The sequence below is a fragment of the Ranitomeya variabilis genome, chromosome 5 (assembly GCF_051348905.1).
Source record: "Ranitomeya variabilis isolate aRanVar5 chromosome 5, aRanVar5.hap1, whole genome shotgun sequence".
NCBI classification, from domain to species: Eukaryota; Metazoa; Chordata; class Amphibia; order Anura; family Dendrobatidae; genus Ranitomeya; species Ranitomeya variabilis.
In genome coordinates this window covers 562,384,493-562,409,066 of record NC_135236.1, presented here as the reverse complement: position 1 = coordinate 562,409,066, position 24,574 = coordinate 562,384,493, and the positions used below count along the sequence as shown (strand labels likewise).

The window sequence follows — 24,574 nt, the reverse complement described above, 5'->3', positions numbered from 1 at the left end:
CCTGTGTGCGTGGTGTGAAGTGCTGCACGTCTCAGAACAACGGATGCGCTGTAATGACATCACTGCACCCGCTGCGCTGAGACGTCAGACACCAAGGAAGAATGATGGGGGAAGAAATGTCATCTGACACTCCCTCCTCCATCATTGCGAGCAATGATGATGACTGGTGGAAGAGGGGCCCGATGTGGGCGCTGGCACCGCCTCCCCAGGTTCACAGGCCCCATAGCAGTCGTGGGGCCTGCCGCCATTGGCGGTAAGCCATTGGTGCAGATATACTATACTGCAGGAATTTAAGTCCACCCTATTTCGCATATGATAAAGATTTTGTTGTAGATTTGACCATTTACATGGTAAGTAGAGAAATTTACAGCAAAATCTATAATCTTACATTTTTTATTTAATTAAACACTTTTCATTGGCACAAATGATAGATAAAATACAGTACATACTGAATTCATAGAAGATAAAAAGTAGTTCCACTGTTGATTCTTTGACAAACATTTCCATACAACACTACAAACACCAGGGATTAATTATATATTGTGCTCTCATGTCACTCAAACGGAACGTGATAGCTTCACCAGGCTCCCAAAGTCACCACGCTCCCAAAGTCACCACCATATTATTTTTGCTATCTTTATACCCTTCCTAAGAAGCCATTTTTATTGTTATATTTGTTACTGAATATGCCAGAAAACAATCTTGATAGTGATATGCTAACTACCGTAGTGGGTGATTAGTCGTGGGGGCAATGTTTTCCTCTAACTGATCAATCATCTCACCCCTATGAACTTTTTGGAAAGGGTATAAAGATAGCAATAAATACATGGTAGTGGTTTAGGGATGTTTAGAGAGACTGGCAGGGTCCCTTTTAAAAGGTTTGTGGGATTTTAAAAACAGTAAAAGCAAAAACAGTTAGCCAAAAGCAGATAAGGGAAACCATTATATCTAGGGTAGATTTACTGCTTCTATCCCCCTCACTTCAGCGCCGCTATTCTGGTGAACTCAACTGAGACTGGAGGTGGTGGTGTTCCCTTCTTCAGCTACCTGAGGACTGAGACTAGTGTCTAGCTCTACCAGTTAGGTAATTATAGAGGGATATCATCTGACAACCCCATTAAGGTGTCCATATATGTTAGACTTTTGCCAGTCAAACCCACCAATTTCGGGAACCACTGGAGGATTCCTAACTTTCCTCCAAGCGTGGATGTTGGTGAAAAAAAGGATCACTCATGCTGAACTTTAATGTCCAATCCTTTTTGTCTAAGCATACTCATTTCTCCCCAATAAAACTTACGAGGGTAGGACTTCGTTACTAGAAGCTGTCAGAGAACAAGTTCGGGTGACCACCGTTGAACGTGTTTGTTTAGCTTTAATTGTGTATGTGTGTTTTAAGGGCATGTTTCTTTCCAAGGGCCAAAAATCCCTATCCCTTGTGTTCTTACATGAAGTACTCTGATGCAGACGTAAATAGAATCAGTGCTTGAAATAACTTTTACAATGGCTTATTTACAGAACAAAACTATTCCGGTAGTGACGTTGAGGAAGTGTAAAATACTCAATGAGGTCAGCTCAGTCTACATTCAGGGATTAATATCCACCACCACCAGTACTTACTTACTAAGGTCGGGTGTAAAGCTAAAACATAGCAAACCCTATTCATATCTTATGACCTAAAATTCACATCCTTTACAGGAGAAGTTACCTTACCTGTGTTTATGATATAGCGGATAGCGCCATGGCCCAGGGTGTCATATAATGGGATAACCACCATAGAGTATGTGTAGCAGGCAAGCTCAGAAATGATCCACTAGAAAGACAGAGACATCACACTGAAGCCCAGGTGGTAAAAGGATATGCCGTAGAGGAAACGGAGAAACATAGGCGAAATTACCTCTGGACGGTTCTGTGCAAAGACCCCAATGAACTGATCTGATGAGGGCTTACATCCCTGGTATAGTAATCCGGACCCTAAAAATTCTGCTCTGTCTGATACCTGCAAACAATTCAAATGCCTCTTTATCAGTAATACGAATGTTATAAGGTTTTCCATTACAAATGGGGGCTGAAATGTCATTTTATGAAATGATAAGAATTCATTATATGAATAGTCAGGAGGAAAAAGTCTCAGGATGATGCAAAGGTTTCAAAGGTTTTACACATTTTTCTTTTATTACATCGTGGAATGCGCGGCATATTTCAGTAATGTACATTCTTACAGAACACGTTCTCCTGTATAATACCTAGTGACTCCGACCATTGTACTCCTGTATTGCATATGGCTGCCTACACTGTGACATGTACACTATTAAACCCCATGACTCCTTTCTAATGTTTTATTCTTTATGACTGATCTCCGTTTAATGATTATAAAGAAAAAAAACATTTATGCTGAAATTACCTCCAACTTGTTCTGCTAACTCAAACTGGAAATGTATTGGATACAAAGGGATCTGGTGCATATCGGTAATTGGAGAGACTTATGTGCTTTACCATGACTAATTACAGAAGATAGCAGTCAGACATCTGCTGGCCATCTGAGAAGAATTTAACCCCTAAACTGACAGGCAGCTGCAATGCCTTTTTTCGCTCTCTATGCTGGGGTGTACTACATGTGTAGAGGCTTTTTGGCTTCAATAACTTGCGGTCTTCACGAATATTAGGACACATTGAGTAATACGTCTTCTAGCAGTCATGGAGCTGGTTCTGTAGACGAGCAGTAATATCCTGGTACATATTAACAATTGTGATATGGAAAAAATGAACTTAAAACATCCTCACCTCTTTATAGGAGAGCCATTCGTAAGGCTGGTTAGGTTTCCTGGATCCCAAACATGGACCATTTTCTGAAATAATACAAAAATGCACGTTGCCAGTAACTTTAGGGTTAATTTTCACATCAGGCAAATCACAGGAGACAGATTACAAATTTTTTATTTCACAATATTCCCCATTGCTAATATGAAAAATTCCTCATTGTATTTTTTATTTTTTTTATTTTTTTGATATTTTGGGTTAATTAGGGAATAGTTTATTTTTCTATGGAACTATTTTTCATAGTGTGTTGAATCTTGATGGTTCTTCTTTTACTGACCATTCTGATGACTTGTAGCTCAAATTCCTTTTTGTTATGGTTAAGTGCACGGAGCAGGCCACCGGAGACTTTGTGCTTCCATGATCTAAGCTGAATATAGGTCAGGCCAGAAATATCAGCTGTAGGGTAGGTTACTGTGATTTGTTCAGACAAGCAGCTTGAAGATTGGGTTTCATTAAAGACAAAATGTTGATTGTACAGCTTGTAATTTACATAAAAGACTCTTTCCACACAATACCCCTGTGCCGTACACCAATACCCCCCAAAGGAGACTATTCATTAATTAGAGTTAATGTATTTTATCTTTACAATCTCATGAAAATGTCATTCAATCAAATTATTATTAATTATTATTATTATTATTATTATTATCATCATCATCATTTTAACACCTTGTCATTAAAACCAATTTTGGATCTTGTGAAACCCCACCATGCACTTGTTCTCCATTTGTGTGGGAATTACAGTGAAAGGACAAGTGAGGAACCTTCATTTTTCCCTTTAATGAACAATGGCGTAAAAATCACAGTCAAAGGGGTGCAAGTGTGACCTGGTTCAGAAAGGGAGGAGGGCCGCAATGCCACAGGCCCACCTACAGAAAAGCAGCACCGTTCTAAAGAGAACCTGTCATTAGGATTATTCATGTTAAACTAAAGGTATAGGCAGAATGGCATAAATCATACTGATTTAATAGCTACCTTCAGTGTAGAAATCTGTAACTTGTTTTTTGTTAAATCATGATTAGAAGTTTCATATTCCGAAACTCTTTGTGCATCGAGCCTGGACTGTGGGCTGGGACTGTGGCCTGGGACTGTGGGTATGGTCTTCAGCTGTGCCACGGCCGCTCCGCTGCCTTTGGTGTCTTTGTCTTCTTCCTCTTTTAAATTTTGTGCTGGCACCGTCCTATCTGCGGGCAACACTTGAACGGATTGATCTGTTGACAGTCTTCAGGAAAACTGCACCGCTGGCAGAGCAGATTGATCTTGCAGCGAAGTTTTGGAAAATGGTGCCGATGCTGGCGCATGTGCAGATCGGCCTCTGCGGTCTTCAGTAAAATGCAGCCAATGGGGGCACATACGCAGGATCTCGACTTGTCATTGAGATGAGATTTAAATCTGCACGTGTGCCGCCACCCTAGCCATTTTACTGAAGCCTGCCAACAGATCAATCTGCACAAGCATCGCCTGTAGCTAGAACATTGCCAGTGTGAAATTTAAATGAGGAAGAAGATAAAGACACCAGAGCCAGCGGAGGTGCCTTGGCAGAGTTAAAGACACTACCCACAGTCCCGCCCCACAGCCCCACCTCACAGTCCCACCCCACAGTCCCAACCCACAGTCCCAACCCACAGTTGCACAGTCCCACTCCACAGTCACATCCCACCCTACAGTCCTGCACCACAGTCCCACCCCACAGTCACATCCCACAGTCCCGACTCACAGTCCCGCCTCACAGTTCCACCCCACAGTCCCACCTCACAGTCCTACCGCACAGTCACGTCCCGCCCCACAGTCCCACCCCACAGTCACATCCGACAGTACCACCCCACAGTCACATACCAGTCACATCCCACAGTCACATTCAAAGACCCATCCCACAGTCCTACCCCACAGTCCCACCCCACAGACACATCCCACAGTCCTGCCTCACAGTCTCATCTCCCAGTCTCGTCCCACAGTCCCACCGCACAGTTACGTCCTGCACCACAGTCGCACCACACAGTCACGTCCCGCCCCACAGTCGCACCGCACAGTCATGTCCCGCCCCACAGTCCCACCCCACAGTCACATCTGACAGTGCAGCACCCCAGAGTCCTGGTCATTGCAGTACTGACGCTCCGCCGCTAAGGGGAGTGATGGTACGTCTGATGGCACTTAAGGAGTTCACCTGACCAGGTATCACAGACACCAATACACTTCATAGTCTGGCCTGTTGTGAATTCCGCTCTTGGGCTCCCTCCGGTGGTTGTAAGTAGCACTTTTGTGAATTCTGCTCTTGGGCTCCCTCCTGTGGTTTTGAGTGGTATAGCTGCTTCTTGGATTTAGCATCAGCAGCTGCTTCCACTGATCGTCTTTCTGGCTCGGCTATTTTAGTCTGGCCTTATTCCTCAATCAATGCCAGTTGTCAATTGTTCCTGCTTGGAGTCACTGCACTTTTGGATTTCCCTGACACTCTGTCCAGTTCAGCAAAGATAAGTCCTTGTTTGTCCTTTTGCAGTCCACTTGTTGTGGACTTTATTGTTCAAAACATTTTATGTTTTGCTCATTTGTCCAGCTTATCAGTATGGATCTATTCAGCTAAGCTGGAAGCTCTGGGCTGCAGATTTTGCCCTCCACACCTTTAGTCAGGTGTGGAGATTTTTGCATATCTCTGCGGTGGACTTTTTCTAGTTTTATTACTGACCGCACAGTGTTCTTTCCAGTACTATCTATCTAGCTAGAAGTGGCCTCCTTTGCTAAATCTTGTTTCATACTACGTATGTCATTTCCTTCTCCTCTCACAGTCATTATTTGTGGGGGGCTGTCCTATCCTTTGGGGATTTTCTCTGAGGCAAGATAGCTTTCCTTTTTCTACCTTTAGGGGTAGCTAGTTCTCCGGCTGTGACGAGGTGTCCAGGGAGTGACAGGAACATCCCACGGCTACTGCTAGTGTTGTGTTAAGATCAGGAACTGCGGTCTGTATAGTTACCACCTGCTCAGAGCTAGTCGCAAGTCGCTCCTAAATTATCAGTCCATAACAATACAACTGGCCACAAATGAGTTGAATGCATCTCAAAAGAAGGAAAAGAAAAAGAGTTCTGAGCCATTTTTTTTTCTTTAGTCTGTTTTGTCTTTTTCCTTCCTCTTAATCTCTGGGTGGATTTGGGCACGGACATGGATGTTCAGGGTTTGTTTTCTCATGTGGATCAGCTTGCTGCAAGAGTTCAGAGTATCCAAGATTATGTTGTTCAGACTCCAGCCTTAGAGCCTAGAATTCCTATTCCAGATTTGTTTTACGGGGATAGATCTAAGTTTTTGAACTTTAAAAATAACTGCAAATTGTTTTTTGCTCTGAAACCCCGTTCCTCTGGTGACCCCACTCAGCAAGTTATTTCCCTGCTGCGTGGTGACCCTCAGGACTGGGCATTCTCCCTTGAGTCAGGGGATCCGGCATTGCTTAATGTAGATGCATTTTTTCAATCGCTCGGATTATTGTATGACGAACCTAACTCTGTGGATCATGCGGAAAAAACAGGGGTGGTGCGCCCGGGACGTCCAACGATGTGAGCCGGTGGTAGCACCACCTGCTGTCCCGACTACGACTAACCCGGATTTGACCCAAGCCACTACTGTTGCCACGGTGTGTATTATCGCCGCTACTGAACTTGCAACCACAGCTGACATTCGAATCCAGACACCAGGTGATCTGACTGCACCTGGGAGACCAACCAATGATACTGATTCTGCATCCGCCGATGACAGAGGACCGCAGCCTTCCCGGCCGGTGAGTGTCCGTCACCAATTGATGCAGTGTAACCTTCTGTGAGGATAAACCTCGGAACCACGAGTATGTAAATAGCTAACTGTTCGTCTTCTGTGTCTTCTGCTGCTAGTACCCGACCAGGGTTGTTCTTAAAGGGATCCCTTTGTTTACCCGGGATCCCTGTTGCCTTTTTATTTTTGCTTTTATTTTCCTTTTTGCTACGTTACACCCCCTATTTTGAAAAGACTGCCGAATCATGGACGGTGAATGGTTCACAAACTGTAATGTAAATAGTTTGCACCCTATTAAGGGTGCCCCCTGCTGGTTTTACAAGAAAAAGAACTCTTTGCGAAGAAACTGTTCCTGGAAACAGTACAGGAGTTCCTGCCTTACACGGACTTGCAACTTGAGCAGTTGCACTACCTCAAAGAGACTTGGTTCCCTCTTAAAGGGGAAGTTCACCAGTTGCACTTAATGTACAATGTTGCCTTAAAAGAAAGTGAACAGTAATAATGTTTTACATAGCAAGTTATATGTAGTCAGCTAGTTAGTTATAGAAAATGTTTCATAATGTTGCTAGAGATTGAGGACAGGAAGTGAACCCGTAGGGGTTAGTGGGTGAGTCCTCCTAGGAGCCATAGAGAGATGGCTCAGTGGTCCTGTACTAAGAAAAGAGGCATTAGGCCTGGGCAGATAGACAGGCGGTCCTGCATAAGACAAATCAGAGAGTAAGAAGAAAATGTTGCACTTAGAAGGGAAAAATGAAGAAAAGTTAATTTATACTTTAGGAGTTTTATAGTAGGCCTCTAGTGGATCCAGCTTATATGTCCTTAGAGGCAAAGTTAAATTATTGTTCGGAATTTGCACTTAGTAGAATACCCGGCTGGGTAATAGAGGTTATTTATAGTATGTTATTTAAAATATTTAACCATGTTTTGTTTGTAACGTTTAAGAGTCCTCACCTCCCATAAAGGGAAGCACTGTTATTATTACTTATTACTTGTTATTGCATTTCAAAAATTGTATGTCTTTTTGCTGACATGTATTGTTGTTTTCTTCCCAGTCCGGGAGTACTGGATTTAACCGGGGGGGAGTGCAGCGCCCCAGAGTCCTGATCGTTGCAGTACTGACGCTCCGCCGCTAAGGGGAGTGATGGTACGTCTGATGGCACTTAAGGAGTTCACCTGACCAGGTATCACAGACACCAATACACTTCATAGTCTGGCCTCCAGGGGGAGCAAAGGGCACTATGCATTAGGCCACTCCTCACAATCTGGTAAAACTGGGGGTTGGATAGAAAGTTAGAACAGAAGCTGACTGGGTTGGAACCAGGCAACATCCTGTGACAGAGGGTGTTGCAGGGGAAGATTCAGGGGGGTCCCTGTCAGGGTTGGGATCCTGACAGAGGCCTAGCGAACAGGGCAGAACATTAAGGAACCGCGCCTGCACTGCATCGCAGCGGTATCTCAAGAAAGGACAAGAAGCGAGGTTTATTGTGAAGAGTGAGAAACGAGATCATAGCAAAAGAGGAGATAACACCAGTAGGAGTCGTGCCGTAAGATCGAGGCAACATCCTACTGAGGCGCGTAGCCGGAACACCGAGGAAGTATTGGGCTCCAAGTATTACTTCAAACCAACGGCAGGACAGTTAATTATAGGTTGGCTGTCTCACCTAAATCACCTAAGCAGACATAGGGGGCAACTGTGGGAGAGGGGCGTCACTAGGGTCCCGGAAGAACTCCAGGTCTACCCGTCATACGGGTGCGTCCTAGCCATATCATCTGGGGGACGGAGAAGAACATCAGAACAGACATAAGTTGTGGGGAAGAACATCAGAACGAGACACAACAGTTGTGAGGACTATCCAGTGGTGCTCAGCAGGGAAGTACTACAACACACAGGCGCTAGAAGGTAGGCACAGATTTCCACCTGCAAAGGGAACTCTGGAGGTGCCATCGGACCGGCCGGTCTCAGACAGCCCTGTTGACAGTACTCTGGATTGAAGATCTTGAAGCCTTCAGTAAAGAGGTAAAGAGACTGCAACCCTGTGTCCTCGTTATTCATCGCGACCTGCACCACGCACCACCACCTACAACTTTCATTGGACATCCCTTAGCAGGGTCACGGACCGGATCTAGCCACCGTGACAACCCCAGAACTGAGACAGAGAAACCCGGTACCGAGTACCCCGCGGCCCTGCGTTTGGGGGCGCTGAAACAGTACCACCCCACAGTCACATACCGCAGTCACATCCCACAGTCACATTCCACAGACCCACCCCACAGTCACGCCCCGATACACAAAGAGTTTAGGAATTCAAAACTTCTAATTATTTAACTGAGAACAGACTTAAGTTGTGCATGTATAACACTTCGGATTTATCACAAGTAAGCGCTGCACTCTGCACTCCGGACAGTGAGGGGTGTTGTTGGGGAGAGTATTGGGGTTTTAAAAGAACTGGTCAAAAATTTGCTCAAGGCCCAGTGAGACCCTAGTTATGCCACTGATAAGGAAACAAGTGCCAACTTTTTCTCACATATGGAACAAAACTCACCAAATACTGAATGTGTGAACATGTCCTTATGAGCATTATCCATATGCATTTAAAACACTAAAAGTTTATAATACTTAGCAACCACTACCCCCTCGGATGATATGTGTATGAATGGGTGAGTGCAATCCGATTATTGGATGCAGGCGCAGCATGCTGTGATTGTTTTCTCATGCCAGGTTGGTATGAAAAAAAAATTGCTGATCCGCACTGCCCCATAGAATAACACTGGTCCGAGTGCAATGCGATAGAACATTGTATAGCACTCCGCCGTGTTATACATTTGTGTGAATGAGCCCTAAAGGTTATATCATTGATCTAGCTCACTTTCGCGAGGCAAACTGCAACCAATGTTCTTTGATTTAGCGCATTTTTTCAATGGAAAAATGGGCAGTAATATCAAAGAATAAATAATGATAATACTGATACTATTAGCACCACAATCAAAAACAGACCCCTAAAAATTAGCTTTTATTATATAATTAACAGTATACAAACAGTCTTCTAAAAATAGTATAACACGGGGTGTAACCAATCAGGGTATGGTCATAAATGAACCACGGCCCATATACAAAACTATTGCATTATTAATAGTTATGGGGCTATTCAATCCCTAGAAAGCCCTAATAATCACACTGACAGTGGAAGATGACACCCTAGTGTAGGCAAAATGACTCCCCCGCTCCACGTCGGTGTCACTGAAAACCCTGTTAAACCCTTAAACTATAAAAGGACATACAGTGAAAAGACACACAATAATCGGAGAACTGATTAGTTACACTCCGTGTAATATTATTTTTAGAAGATTGTATGTGAGTAGTATAATTTTAATGATATAAGCTCATTTTAGGGGTCCATCTTTGATTGTGGTTCTTATACTATTGAGGCCCTGTCTGTCTATTCTTTTATTTCAAATGCTGATACTAATTAGGAAGATATAATCATAGTTATGATAAAGAAAAGGTTCCATGTCATATGGAATCAATCCGTTCATGTTGTAGTGCAGATTGCATATACAAGGTGGGCCATTTATATGGATAAATCTAAATAAAATGGGAATGGTTGGTGTTATCAACTTCCTGTTTGTGGCACATTAGTATATGGGAGGGGGGAACTTTTCAAGATGGGTGGTGACCATGGCGGCCATTTTGAAGTCGGCCATTTTGGATCCAACTTTTTTTTCCAATAGGAAGAGGGTCATGTGACACATCAAACTCATTGAGAATTTTACAAGAAAAATGGTGTGCTTGGTTTTAACGTAACTTTATTATTTCATTGATTGAGTTATTTACAAGTTTATGACCACTTATAAAATGTGTTCAAAGTGCTGCCCATTGTGTTGGCTTGTCAATGCAACCCTCTTCTCCCACTCTTGACACACTGATAGCAACACCGCAGAAGAAATGCTAGCACAGGCTTCCAGTATCTGTTGTTTTAGATACTGCACCTCTCGTATCTTCACTACATAGACAATTGCCTTCAGATGACCCCAGCATCTGAAACAACGGATACTGGAAGCCTGTGCTAGCATTTCTTCTGCGGTGTTGCTATCAGTGTGTCAAGAGTGGAAGAAGAGGGTTGCATTGACAAGCCGACACAATGGGCAGCACTTTGAACACATTTTATAAGTGGTCATAAACTTGTAAATAACTCATGAAAGAATAATGTTATGTTAAAACCAAGCATACCATTGTTTTTCTTGTGAAATTCTCAATAAGTTTGATGCATCACATGACCCTCTTCCCATTGGAAATAATAAAGTTGGATCCAAAATGGCCGACTTCAAAATGGCCTTGAAAAGTTTTCCCCCTCCCATATACTAATGGGCCACAAACAGGAAGTTGATATCACCAACCATTCCCATCTTATTTAAGTGTATCCATATAAATGGCCCACCCTGTAGTGTAGTCTGCCATTAAAGCTAGGACAATCGGCAATCATAGGGAGGGCAGTAAGGCCACAATCCATAGAGTGGAGACGAAACCAGGGAAGGGACATATAAAAAAAAATATTTTTGGTGATAAAAACATTGTTTTCCTCAGAAAAATGAGGATAAAGATATGGAAATACGCTATCTTGGAATTACGTTCTTACAAAATATTTTTGCTTAATGAGAATGCAGTGAAGGGATTAGCTTATTCATAGTTATCAAATATTAGCATGCATATATCTGATATGCTCATATATCCTGCGCTATAGTTGTGTCGTAATTTCCTCTTTCTTCCTCCCTTGTTAGCCAGGGTTTAGGCCCTGTCTATGCTGCGCTGGACCCACACGTCACTCCAGGTCCTCACTGTGCCTGCGCCAGAGTCCTGTGCGCAGTATGTACTACTACGAGTGACGTATCTGATCATACGCCAGTTCAATAGCAGCATGATATGGACTGGACCTGAAATCTGGTTTCACTACAGGAAATTGGGATACCTGAGTATTTGGTATCTTAAAGCAGTTGTCCAGGACTATTTTATTTTTTCTATAGGCCAAAAAAAGAAACAGGCAGATATTTGCACAACGACCTGCCTGTTCTACCCAGCGCTGGCTAAGAGTGGTCGCCGACCACTCCTGCTGGCAAATCAGCTGCTCCGTGGCAACACAGCAGTTCGACTTCTTCTGGGGACGTTGGGCAGCGGGAGCCAGCCATCTACCAGCATCATGTCCACGGTCACGCTCTATCGTTAACAGAGCAGAGCGGAAGAGAAGCTGCTGCTCTGTTGACGTGATTTTACCAAATAGTAAACAGTAAAATAATTAAAGTGCTGGATAATCCCTTTAACATTAGTTTAACAGTGGCCATCCCTTTTAAATTCTGCAGTCATACTCTTCACAGCTAATGGCAGGAAAAATATATATTTTTATACCAAAATTGTCCATATAAATGGAGCAGTTTGTGATATCTCAAAACTGATCATTTAGACAAGAGACAGATAACATCTAGGGTGAACCAGTAAGATATTGGTCGTAATTACCGTACCCTGGATGTGCTGCTGGACATACCGTCCTCACAGAGGGAACGTAACATTACATGCCGGCCATTCTAATGTTGGATATGGAGAGGAAGGGGCCATTAGTGTTAAAGCAACTCTTTGCTAGGAGATCGGGTATGTGAGTAATAGAGGGAGGTGGGAGACCATCATGTGTATGAGCCCTTCTAGGCCAGAAATAATGGACAATAATCTAAGGATTGTGTATGCAGTATTCTCACCAGATATGTGGTACCCTCTCTTAAACACCTCATACATTGTCCTGGCATCGTCATAGTAGTGTGTAAGCAGCTCTGGGCCATCTCCTAAAACAGAATGGCGAGCACCATCACCGTCCTGCAAAGAAATGTGCAAAATAATAGTGAGAAATTAGATGGGACTAGGCAATCGGAACTCAGCATAACCGTGAGGGTAAAGAAAGATGATCTGCAGCGCAGTACTCTGAATACATTGTGGCCAGACGTAGGCACAGAAATGGGGCAACGCTGATGGAAGACACTTATGGGATCAATGGGAAAGTGTTACCAGATTTTTGCTATCTAATCTGAGAGCAGTATTATGTAGGGGCTGAAATCCTCATTTCAGAGTCACGTACCGGTTTGCATGGTGTCATTTTGATAAAATAACATTGTTTTTTTGCTGTAGATATCACAGTGTTCAGAATGCTGAGCCCTTTATATACACATTCCCTTTCACTGACAACTTTCTGGGTACATTGTGCATTTACAGAAAGCTGCTAATCATTGGTGGGGGCATAGTTACACAAACCAGGAGGCATGAGACACCTAGTCCTGTAGTTACATTCTCATGCTGATAAAACACTGATTTTATTGAAACAACAACACACAGTCTAGTAAGTGAAACATCACTGGAATCAGAGTCTCTGACCCTACATCATGCTGCTCTTTTCTGTGTCCATATGTGTGTTTACCTATATAACCTCTTGTGATCAATTTCATTGATTCAACTGTTTACTTAGTTTTTGGCCACCCATTATATCCAAAAACTATAGTACATAATCAGTAGTGTAGCATCCTCTTCTCTTGGCCAGGGAGCAGAGCTGTTACAAAGTCTGTCTATTGCTTGTTCTCGCCATCCTTACACAGACAGCTAGATTTACATGGTTACCGTGTAATACTTACGTTTTCCTCCAGGTGGCACTGCAGTAAAATTGAAGGATTTTCTCCAGGTTTATCTTTAAACTGACAGCTGGGGTCACAAGCTGGGGGGCACCTGATCTGCTTTTTGCCAAAGGACCATCTTAGCAAGTTGTAATTGTCCAATGGTAAAAGCCCATAAAAAATTCTTGTGTGGATTGTCTCTATCAAGTGGGGTGCGCAGTTACATATTTGACGAAGGAAAAGTGAGAGACCAAAAATTACATTAGTGCATTTTTTCCTTTTTTTTTTTTCTTTTCTGTGTTATGTTGTGCATACATATGTGATTCTTCAGAATTTCTGTTAGTCTTTGCCTGATGAAGAGACCTGTGTAGTCTCGAAAGCTTGCAATTTGTTACCATCTTTTCAGTTAGCCATTAAAAGGTATCAACCACTGAGGACTGTCAATTCTAAATATTAGTGCATTAGAAATTCAGCAATTGGACAGCTCCCAAAGCTGATGTTATGCACCGCCTGTGTCACCACTACAGCTGTGCAACAAATGGTGAAGAACCACAATGCAATGTTACCAAAAACTGTTACCTGCACTCAAAGTTCAGCTAAACTTTCACCCGTTTTTAGCAGAATAAATAAACCTTATTAGTGAGTGTTGAATTAATAATTATGCAGAACTGTATTATTTGGTAGATCTGTACTTGATGGCACTGAATGGCAATATTCTTCCTCATTACATGAGCTACACAGCCCGGATCACAGGCCGCTATCTGAGAGATTGTGCAGAATACAAGAATGGTTTGTCTTATCATTGTGCTTCACTCAAACATAGCGGACATATTGTAGCAAACCCTTTGTTATAAGTAGTTCTAGGCTTGTACAGTGTCTCAGCTCCTGGGATTAAGGCCACTATCACATGTTCAGTATTTGGTCAGTATTTTACCTCAGTATCTGGCCAATCAGAGGTAAAGCATAATACATAGAAACACGTCACTACTTCTGTATTTATCACCCACTTCTGGTTTTGGATTACAAATACTGAGGTAAAATACTCACCAAATACTGAATGTGTGTACGTGGCCTAATAGAAACACGTCACTACTTCTGTATTTATCACCCACTCCTGGTTTTGGCTTACACATACTGAGGTAAAATACTCCCCAAATACTGAATGTGTGAACGTGGCCTAATAGAAACACGTCACTACTTCTGTATTTATCACCCACTCCTGGTTTTGGCTTACACATACTGAGGTAAAATACTCCCCAAATACTGAATGTGTGTACGTGGCCTAATAGAAACACGTCACTACTTCTGTATTTATCACCCACTCCTGGTTTTGGCTTACACATACTGAGGTAAAATACTCCCCAAATACTGAATGTGTGAACGTGGCCTAAACGAGAATGTTTCCACACACTGCAGAAATATTCTAATCTGGAATAATATAAAGTATATTAGAAAGTTTCCCAGCTATTCATTGACAATGTCTATCATGTTTGACAACCCGTTAATTCAATGCTAGCACTCTGTACAATGGCCGTGATATCCGCATTCTGTACCTCTACTTCTTCTGACTGCATTAGGAGGTTGCATGGCGGCTTAACAGCTTTGGGTCGACTCGCAAACCAGTATGCAATTACTGCAGCAAAGGCACCTAATCCGACTAATGTGGCAGCTGGCACGCTTCGGAAAAACTGGCTGAAGTCGTCAAACTCTGGTAGCCTCAAACTCCGCAAAATTTCCTGTGCCTGCATCTTATCAAGTATTGAAATGGCAAACTCTGCAGAATAAAAGAGAAGAGATCATAAATGTTTGCACCGGACAGACAACAACACTAGCACAAAAGGATATAGCCAGTAGAGATGAACTTTTCCTCTTAAAGGGGCTGTAAACAAGTTATCACATCAGTCAGAAGGATTACGTCACATATAGTCCTTTCATCCCAGAGATCCCTGGCATCTTTTATCAGGGACCAACTGTTAGTATAGTTATATCACAAACTTACATAAAATGCTGGCAATATACAGTCTGATCTATATGGATGGCTGCCCATTCAAGAAGGATTGGGTGCAGTGTATCTCTTACTGTCAGGAAACAAAGGTGGAGAAACGTGACAGCACCAGAGCCCACCCGGAAGAGCCCACCACTCAGCAGGCGTGGAGACAGAAATACACAGCTACAGATGCTTAAGGTAAGTTGTATATTCTTCTGTAATTTGTTTAATTAGAGGATTACATTTGAGTCATGATATTGAATGCCTTACGCCCAACCTAAAATTGATTTAGAATAAAATTAAAGAATGGCTTTAAGAGTAAATTCACCCACCATTCATCTTCAGACTTCCCATATATACATGGCAGAAAACTACATTTGTGAATTTCATAATTCTAGAACCCTTATTTATTAAATGCATTTAATGTTTTTGTTAGCAGCGGGTTAATCAGCATGATGTCCACAACGAGCAACAGAGAATGTTCATTTATTAAGAATTAAGAACATTCAGCAATACAACATGAGAGTAGGATCAATCTGGTTTCTGAGAGAGAGATCTGCTGTGACCTTCTGCTTCAGCTGCAGACACTAGAATGTGCTCACAGGGAAGGGGGAGGAGGAACATCCTGTCTGTAAATGAGGACTCCCTTTTTTTTTTTTTTAACCTTGTTGACATGTGAACAATATGCATGCAGATATATAAATCACATCATATTAAACAAACAATAGTTGTTGCAATACATACAGATCAATATGCATTAGGCCAACAGTTTTCAGAATTTAAAAACTCAATATAGGATGTTATGAGATCCACATTTACCTGCCACTAGTTTCAATAAGCTACAATGAGATGTTTTTTGCTATTGGAATCTCCTATTATTTTCCCATAAAATAGTTTTGATAAATTTCCCTTAATATATTTAACATTGGCCTATCAAATTAGGGTATGTGTCCACGTTCAGGATTGCATCAGGATTTGGTCAGGATTTTACGCAGGTAAAATCTGCACCAAATCTGCACCTGAGGTCACTGGCAGGTCACCTGCGTTGTCCTTGCGTTGTTTCAGCATTGTAAGGACATGCTACGTTCTGAAAAGACGCGCCGCATGTCCATTTCCGCGGGTCTGCCGCATGTGTCTTTTAATGCATAGTGGAGATGGGATTTCATGAAATTCCCTCCACTATGCTGTAACATCTGGATGCTGCTTGTTTGACGCTGTGGCTCTACGCAGCATTTCCTGAACGTGGAAACATACCCTAAGGGGTTGGTTGCTTCGTGTGACCGTTAACAAAACTTTTTAAAACATCACTCTTTTTTATTTCAGCACTGGAATGGTACTACTAATCAAAAGTCCCTGCCTCTAGTCTTTTGGTTACCAGCTGCTGTCTTCATCTCTTCCCAGTGCCACTCTCTTCCAGCTGCAACGTCTGACTGAGCGGAAGTCAGAGATAACAGTGGCAATCTCTCAATGTTCATGAGAACCTCGTTCTGGCTTTCATAAACTTACATTACCTGCTCAGAAATTCGCAGGTCACAAACTGCTAAAGACCAACAGGTGCGGTGATGGGAACAGCTGAAGACAGCGGATAGTAGGTATAATACTGGGGGAAGGGAACTTAGATTAGTGGCACCGCTCCAGCACTGCACTACAATAACGCTGGAGTGGTGCTTTAAATGGTCCCAAATGACATACAAGAGACTTTATGGAGCTTGCTGCTTAAGAACCCAGTAAACACAATAAGATAATAATGCACTTTACTAAGGGTTTTGGTTTACACTAAAAACAAGAAGAACACCAGCTAAAAGCAGCATCTGCCATGTAGCAGTGATGGTATGTGGGTTCTGCTATACATGGAAAATCTCAGTTCACCTCAGGTCTGTATCACCCATTATTATTTTCAATAGGTCACTTACTGTTTGATATGACCAGTCGGGTACCATTAATGCTAGTAATGTCAGCAGACAGACTCCTTTATCATGCACATTACTGTTGGATGACCTATTATGAATTGATCTTTCACACTATTCATTGCGAGCACTGTGCACTTTATCAGGATTTGTGGTCTATATTTTTGTACTTTCATACTGTGTATTGAGTGCACTATTGCTGTTTTACTTTTACAACTAATTATTCTCTTTATTATGAAACTTCCAAGTATTTAATTATAATTCCATCTATATTACCTATTACTTTTCCAGTCATCTTCTGTCTGATTAATGTATTTTATATGGAGAACCTTACCTGCTAGAAATTATAAACTATTACTTCCCAGTTTAGCTTAACCCACGTAATATGCTAGCAAATAAATAAATTAGATCAATGTGAGCACAGAAAATGTATACTCTGATCTTCCCAGGTATCTATTCCTATAGAGAGTTGACAAATACAAATTCACTGAATGTTCATGGAGTTGATGAGTTCTATCATATTCAGGTTATTCTCTCTTCTTTGGAAAGACTACTGGAAAGGAGCCATTACAAGGAGATTTTGTCTAGATATTTATGGTATCTTTATGTATAAAACATACTGCTTAAACAACTATTAACTAATACGTTAATAGACATGAGATGAAAATTTGTAATTTGGTGTCTGATTTTAAAAATATACTGTCTGCAGTCTGTAGCCTAAGAGTATGTTTCCACGGGGAGTATTGCTTGAGTTTTTGCTGCAGATTGGACGCTGCGTACAGCCACAGCGTCCAATCGACAGCATCTAGATGTTACAGTATAGTAGAGGGATTTTATGAAATCCCGTCTCCACTATGCGTGCAGGGCCGCATCCGGCCATGCGGCACATCTTTCCAGACCACAGCATGTCTATTTATCTTGCGGAGACGCTCCCTCTCCGCAAGATAAATAACACAGTCTATGAATACAATGTGGTGATTCTGTATGTGTTCAATTAACACATGCGGAATCACCGTGCGTACAATAGGGGGCGCCGCTTTGGGTGGAGCGGGGTATCCGCTGCGTCCAAAGTGCTGCCAATACGCCCTGTGGACACATACCCTTAGTAATATAGGGCTGTACTTCTATTATGTTTTGAATGTATATGTACCTAAGGCTCAATTCGGACAATCAACCACATCAGAATGGCCCACCAAGGAACTGGAAAAAGCCCCCGATTGCCATTGGGCCCCTGAGCTGGGGTAGAACAATCATTGTTGCATACAGTGCGACTGCAATTTGGCCAAGAGTGGATGAGTCTCTGCCTGGGCCATAGCTACTTTCAGTTGGATGTGCGTCCTTAAATACACACTCCTTAGTGACAGAGCCGATTTTGTACTTAATGACCAGGCCAATTTTTACAATTCTGACCACTGTCACTTTATGAGGTTATAACTCTGGAACGCTTCAACGGATCCCACTGATTCTGATATAATTTTTAGTGACATATTGTACTTCATGTTAGTGGTAAAATTTCTTTGATATGATTTGTGCTTATTTATTAAAGAAACTGAAATTAGGTAAAAATTTTAAAAATTTAGCAATTTTCACAATTTTTATTTTTGTGCACTTAAATCAGAGAGTCATATCGCACTAAATAGTTAATAAATAACATTTACCACATGTCTACTTTACATCAGCACAATTTTGGAAACATAATTTTTTTTTTAGGAAGTTATAAGGGTTTAAAGCTGACAAGCGATTTCTCATTTTTCCAACACAATTTACAAAACCATATTTTTGGGGCACCACCTCACATTTGAAGTGAGTTTGGGGAGGTGAATATGACAGAAAATACCCCAAAGTGACACCATTATAAAAACTGCACCCCTCAAGGTGCTCAAAACCACTTTGAAGATGTTTATTAATCCTTCAGGTCCTTAACAAGGATTAAAGCAATGTGGAAGGAAAAAATGAATATTTTACTTTTTTCACAAAAAATTTACTTTGGAACCAAACTTTTGTATTTTCACAAGGGTATCAGGAGAAAATGGACTGAAAAATTTGTTGTGTAATTTATCCTGAGTACGCCAATACATGTGTGGGGGAAAGCCACTGTTTGGGCGCACGGCAGGGCTCAGAAGGGAGGGAGTACCGTTTGACTTTTTGACAGCAAAATTGGCTGGAATCAAAAGCAGGTGCCATGTAGCATTTGGAGACCCCTGATGTACCTAAACAGTGGAAACCCCCCAATTCTAACTCCAACCCTAACACAACCCTACACCGGACCCTAATCCCAACCCTAATCGAACCCTAACCACAACCCTAATTCCAACACCCCAACCTTAACCCCAACACAACCAAAACCCCAACACAACCGTGTCCCCAACACAACCATATCCCCAACACAACCCTAACTCCAACACAACCCTAACTCCAACACCACATTTGAAACCCCAACACCGAACGTAACCCCTAACATAACCGTAACCCTGACACGACCCTAACCCCAACTCTAACCCCAACCTTAACCCCAACCCTAACCCAAACCTAACCCTAGCTCTAACCCTAGCCCCAACCCTAACTCTAGCTCAAACCTAACCCTAGCTCTAACCCTAGCCCTAACGCTAATGGAAAAAAATACATTTTTATTTTATTTTATTATTTGTACCTAACTAAGGGGGTGATAAAGGGGGTTCTATGTGCTATATTTTTTATTTTGATCTCTGTGACAGGGTATATCACAGTGATCAAAATGAACCTATAGGAAAAATCTCCTATTGTTGCCGGGTGGCAGCCGACAGATCTCGGTGGGCGCACTGAGCATGCGCTATCCATTTTCTTCTGGGAAAATTACATGGAGGGTCCGGGGAACGCAAAGGTATCAGGGGGCTCGGGGGACTCAATTTCTCTCTCCTCTAGTTTGCTAAATCATATCAAAGGAGAGAGAAATAAATGGGAAATCTGACTTTTTTTGTGGTCGCCATTATTCGGTGAACAACGGCGATCGTAACACTGGGGACAGTAAAAGCATTAAGGAGTTAAAAGAACAGGGTTATAAAGTCTCTACTTTACCCGGCAAAATTGCTGTAACTTCTAAAAGAGAACGTACTCAAATTTGGACTGTACATACCTTGGTTCATGAAAATATGGTGTTTTAAAGCAGGTTATGAAAATGTCCACCGCTTGCATGCAAGCACGCCTGTTCCATATTGTTGAATGTATACCGCAGGACGTCTAGGGTCATTGTTATGATCCTTAGTGGCTGAGGATCACGAATAGACCAGCAAGTGAATAAACTAAGGACAAGCTCTAGGGAGATGGTAACTGGACTGATCGCAAATCTGAACCTATCCAACACAACTAGAGGTAGCCGGTGAACGTGCCTAAATAATTCCTAGACGTCTCGAGCCAGCCTGAGGAACTAGCTACCCCTAAAGAGAAAGAAAGACCTCGCTTGCCTCCAGAGAAATAATCCCCAAAGATATAGAAGCCCCCAACAAATATTAACAGTGAAGTAAGAAGAAGGCACATACGTAGGGATGAAATCAGATTCAGCAAAAGAGGCCCACTAGTACTAGAAAGCAGAAAATAGAGCAGGGGTCTATGCGATCAATAAAAAACCCTTACAAAATATCCATCCTGAGATTTCAAGAACCCACGCACCAACTAATGGTGTGTGGGGAGAAACTCAGTCCACTAGAGCATCCAGCAAGCGAGGGAATCACATTTTAGCAAGCTGGACAAGAAAACATGATAAACACTGCTGATCAAAAAAATGAGCAAACAAAACTTAGCTTGTCCTGGATGGACTGGGAGCAAGGTGGTCAGAAGGAATCTGAGTAGCACTGATTACATCGACAGCCGGCAACAAGTGAAAGTAAAACAGAGCTATATAGGAACCTCCCAGAAGATAACGAACCAGCTGATAGCCAGAGACCAGCAGGATAACAAACAAAGCCACCAGGGGGAGCCCAAAGCAAAAGTCACACCATACCACCAGTGACTACAAGAGGGAGCCTGAAAACAGAGTTCACAACAGTACCCCCCCTTAAGGAGGGGTCACCGAACCCTCATGAAAACCCCCAGGGCGATCAGGATGAGCCACATGGAAGGCACGAACCAAATCGGCCGCATGAACATCAGAGGCGACAACCCAAGAATTATCCTCCTGACCATAGCCCTTCCACTTGACCAAATACTGGAGCCTCCGTCTAGAAACACGAGAATCCAAGATCTTCTCCACCACGTATTCCAATTCTCCCTCAACCAGCACCGGGGCAGGAGGCTCAACCGGAGGAACCACAGGTACCACATACCTCCGCAACAACGAGCGATGGAACACATTATGAATAGCAAATGATGCCGGGAGGTCCAGACGGAATGACACAGGGCCAAGGACTTCCAGAATCTTATAAGGACCGATAAACCGAGGCTTGAACTTAGGAGAGGAGACCTTCATAGGAACGAAGCGAGAAGACAACCACACCAAGTCCCCAACGCGAAGTCGGGGACCCACACAACGACGGCGGTTGGCAAAGAGCTGAGCCTTCTCTTGTGACAACTTCAAATTTTCCACCACATGATTCCAAATCTGATGCAACCTATCCACCACAACATCCACTCCAGGACAGTCAGAAGGCTCCACTTGACCCGAGGAAAAACGAGGATGAAACCCCGAATTACAAAAAAAAGGAGAAACCAAAGTAGCAGAACTAGCCTGATTATTAAGGGCAAACTCGGCCAACGGCAAAAAAGTAACCCAGTCGTCCTGGTCAGCAGAAACAAAACATCTTAAATAAGTCTCCAAGGTCTGATTAGTTCGCTCGGTTTGGCCATTCGCCTGAGGATGGAAGGCCGACGAAAAAGACAATTCAATGCCCAACTTAGCACAAAAGGTCCGCCAAAATCTAGACACAAACTGGGATCCTCTGTCAGAAACAATGTTCTCAGGAATCCCGTGCAAACGAACCACATTTTGAAAAAACAGTGGAGCCAACTCGGATGAGGAAGGCAACTTAGGCAAGGGCACCAAATGGACCATCTTAGAAAAACGATCACACACCACCCAGATGACAGACATTCTCTGAGAGACAGGGAGATCTGAAATAAAATCCATGGAAATGTACGTCCAAGGCCTCTTCGGGACAGGCAAAGGCAACAGCAAACCACTGGCACGAGAACAGCAAGGCTTCGCCCGAGCACAAATTCCACAAGACTGCACAAAGGAACGCACATCCCGCGACAAGGAAGGCCACCAAAAAGACCTGGCCACCAAGTCTCTGGTACCAAATATTCCAGGATGGCCCGCCAACACCGAAGAATGAACCTCGGAGATGACTCTGTTGGTCCATCTATCCGGGACAAACAGTCTCTCCGGTGGACAGCGGTCAGGTCTATCCGCCTGAAATTCTTGCAGCACACGTCGCAAATCTGGGGAGTTGGCAGACAAAATCACCCCTTCTCTAAGGATACCAGCTGGCTCTGAATCTCCAGGAGAGTCAGGCACAAAACTCCTAGAAAGAGCATCAGCCTTCACATTCTTCGAACCCGGCAGGTACGAGACCATGAAATCAAAACGAGAGAAAAACAACGACCAACGAGCCTGTCTGGGATTCAGCCGCTTGGCCGACTCGAGATACATCAAATTCTTGTGATCAGTCAAGACCACCACACGATGTTTAGCTCCCTCGAGCCAATGTCGCCACTCCTCAAATGCCCACTTCATAGCCAACAGCTCCCGATTACCGACATCATAATTCCGCTCGGCAGGCGAAAACTTTCTTGAAAAGAAAGCACATGGCTTCATCACAGAGCCATCGGGGCTTCTCTGCGACAAAACAGCCCCCGCTCCAATCTCGGAAGCATCAACCTCCACCTGGAAGGGAAGTGAGACATCTGGCTGACATAAGACCGGAGCCGAAGAAAACCGACGCTTCAGCTCCCGAAAGGCCTCCACAGCCGCAGAAGACCAATTAGTCACATCAGAACCCTTCTTGGTCAAATCCGTCAAAGGCTTAACAACGCCAGAAAAATTAGCTATGAAGCGACGGTAAAAATTAGCAAAACCCAAGAACTTCTGAAGACTCTTAACAGACGTAGGCTGCGTCCAGTCATGAATAGCCTGAACCTTGACTGGGTCCATCTCAATGGTAGAAGGAGAAAAAATGAAACCCAAAAAAGAAATCTTCTGGACTCCAAAAAGACATTTTGAGCCCTTCACAAATAAAGCATTGTCACGCAGGACCTGAAAGACCATCCTGACCTGCTTAACATGAGACTCCCAATCATCCGAAAAAAACAGAATATCATCCAGATACACAATCATAAACTTATCCAGATATTCACGGAAGATGTCATGCATAAAGGACTGAAAGATTGAAGGAGCATTAGAAAGTCCAAAAGGCATCACCAAGTACTCAAAATGGCCTTCAGGCGTATTAAATGCAGTTTTCCATTCATCACCCTGTTTTATACGCACAAAGTTATACGCACCACGAAGATCTATCTTGGTGAACCAACTAGACCCCCTAATGCGAGCAAACAAATCAGTTAACAATGGCAAAGGATACTGAAATTTGACCGTGATTTTATTCAAAAGACGATAATCAATACAGGGTCTCAGGGAACCATCCTTTTTAGCCACAAAAAAGAATCCTGCACCAAGAGGGGATGAGGACGGGCGAATATGTCCCTTCTCTAAAGACTCCTTTATATAACTCCGCATGGCAGCATGCTCCGGCACAGATAAATTGAAAAGTCGTCCCTTAGGAAACTTACTACCAGGAATCAAATTTATAGCACAATCACAGTCCCTATGAGGAGGTAGAGAATTGAGTTTGGGCTCCTCAAATACATCCTGGTAGTCTGACAAAAACGTAGGGACTTCAGAAGGAGTGGACGAAGCAATTGACACCACAGGAGCGTCACCATGAATTCCCTGACAACCCCAACTTGACACCGACATAGCTTTCCAACCCAGGACTGGATTATGAGTCTGCAACCATGGTAGACCCAACACGACGACATCATGCAAATTATGCAGTACAAGAAAGCGAATCACCTCCTGATGAACAGGAGTCATGCACATGGTCACTTGTGTCCAGTACTGAGGTCTATTCGTAACCAATGGAGTAGAATCAATTCCCCTTAGTGGAATAGGGAATTTTAAAGGCTCCAAATCAAAACCACAGCGCCTGGCAAATGACCAATCCATCAGACTCAGGGCGGCACCTGAATCTACAAAAGCATTAACCGGGTAAGATGACATGGAACAAATCAGGGTAACAGACAAAATGAACTTAGGCTGTAAAGTACCAATGGTGACAGATTTATCAACCTTTTTTTTGCGCTTAGAGCATGCTGAGATAACATGAGCTGAGTCACCACAGTAAAAGCACAACCCATTTTGCCGTCTATAATTTTGCCGTTCACGTCTGGTCAGAATTCTGTCACATTGCATAGATTCAGGTGTCTGTTCAGAAGACACAGC

At 43.0% G+C, this 24,574-nt stretch overlaps 1 protein-coding gene across 6 annotated transcripts in view; it reads right to left on the bottom strand.

Moving 5' to 3' along the window:
* The window catches only part of ACSL6 (acyl-CoA synthetase long chain family member 6), a 364,139-nt gene that overhangs the window by 138,037 nt on the left and 201,528 nt on the right, over nucleotides 1–24,574 (bottom strand). For all 6 annotated transcript variants that reach the window (XM_077265964.1, XM_077265965.1, XM_077265970.1 and 3 more), the window contains exons 2-6: nucleotides 14,763–14,983; nucleotides 12,310–12,424; nucleotides 2,782–2,846; nucleotides 1,895–1,996; nucleotides 1,711–1,810 (exon numbers count right to left, since the gene is read on the bottom strand). In XM_077265964.1, the coding sequence (XP_077122079.1) occupies nucleotides 1,711–1,810; nucleotides 1,895–1,996; nucleotides 2,782–2,846; nucleotides 12,310–12,424; nucleotides 14,763–14,983 (603 nt within the window). The remainder of the gene's footprint in view (nucleotides 1–1,710; nucleotides 1,811–1,894; nucleotides 1,997–2,781; nucleotides 2,847–12,309; nucleotides 12,425–14,762; nucleotides 14,984–24,574) is intronic.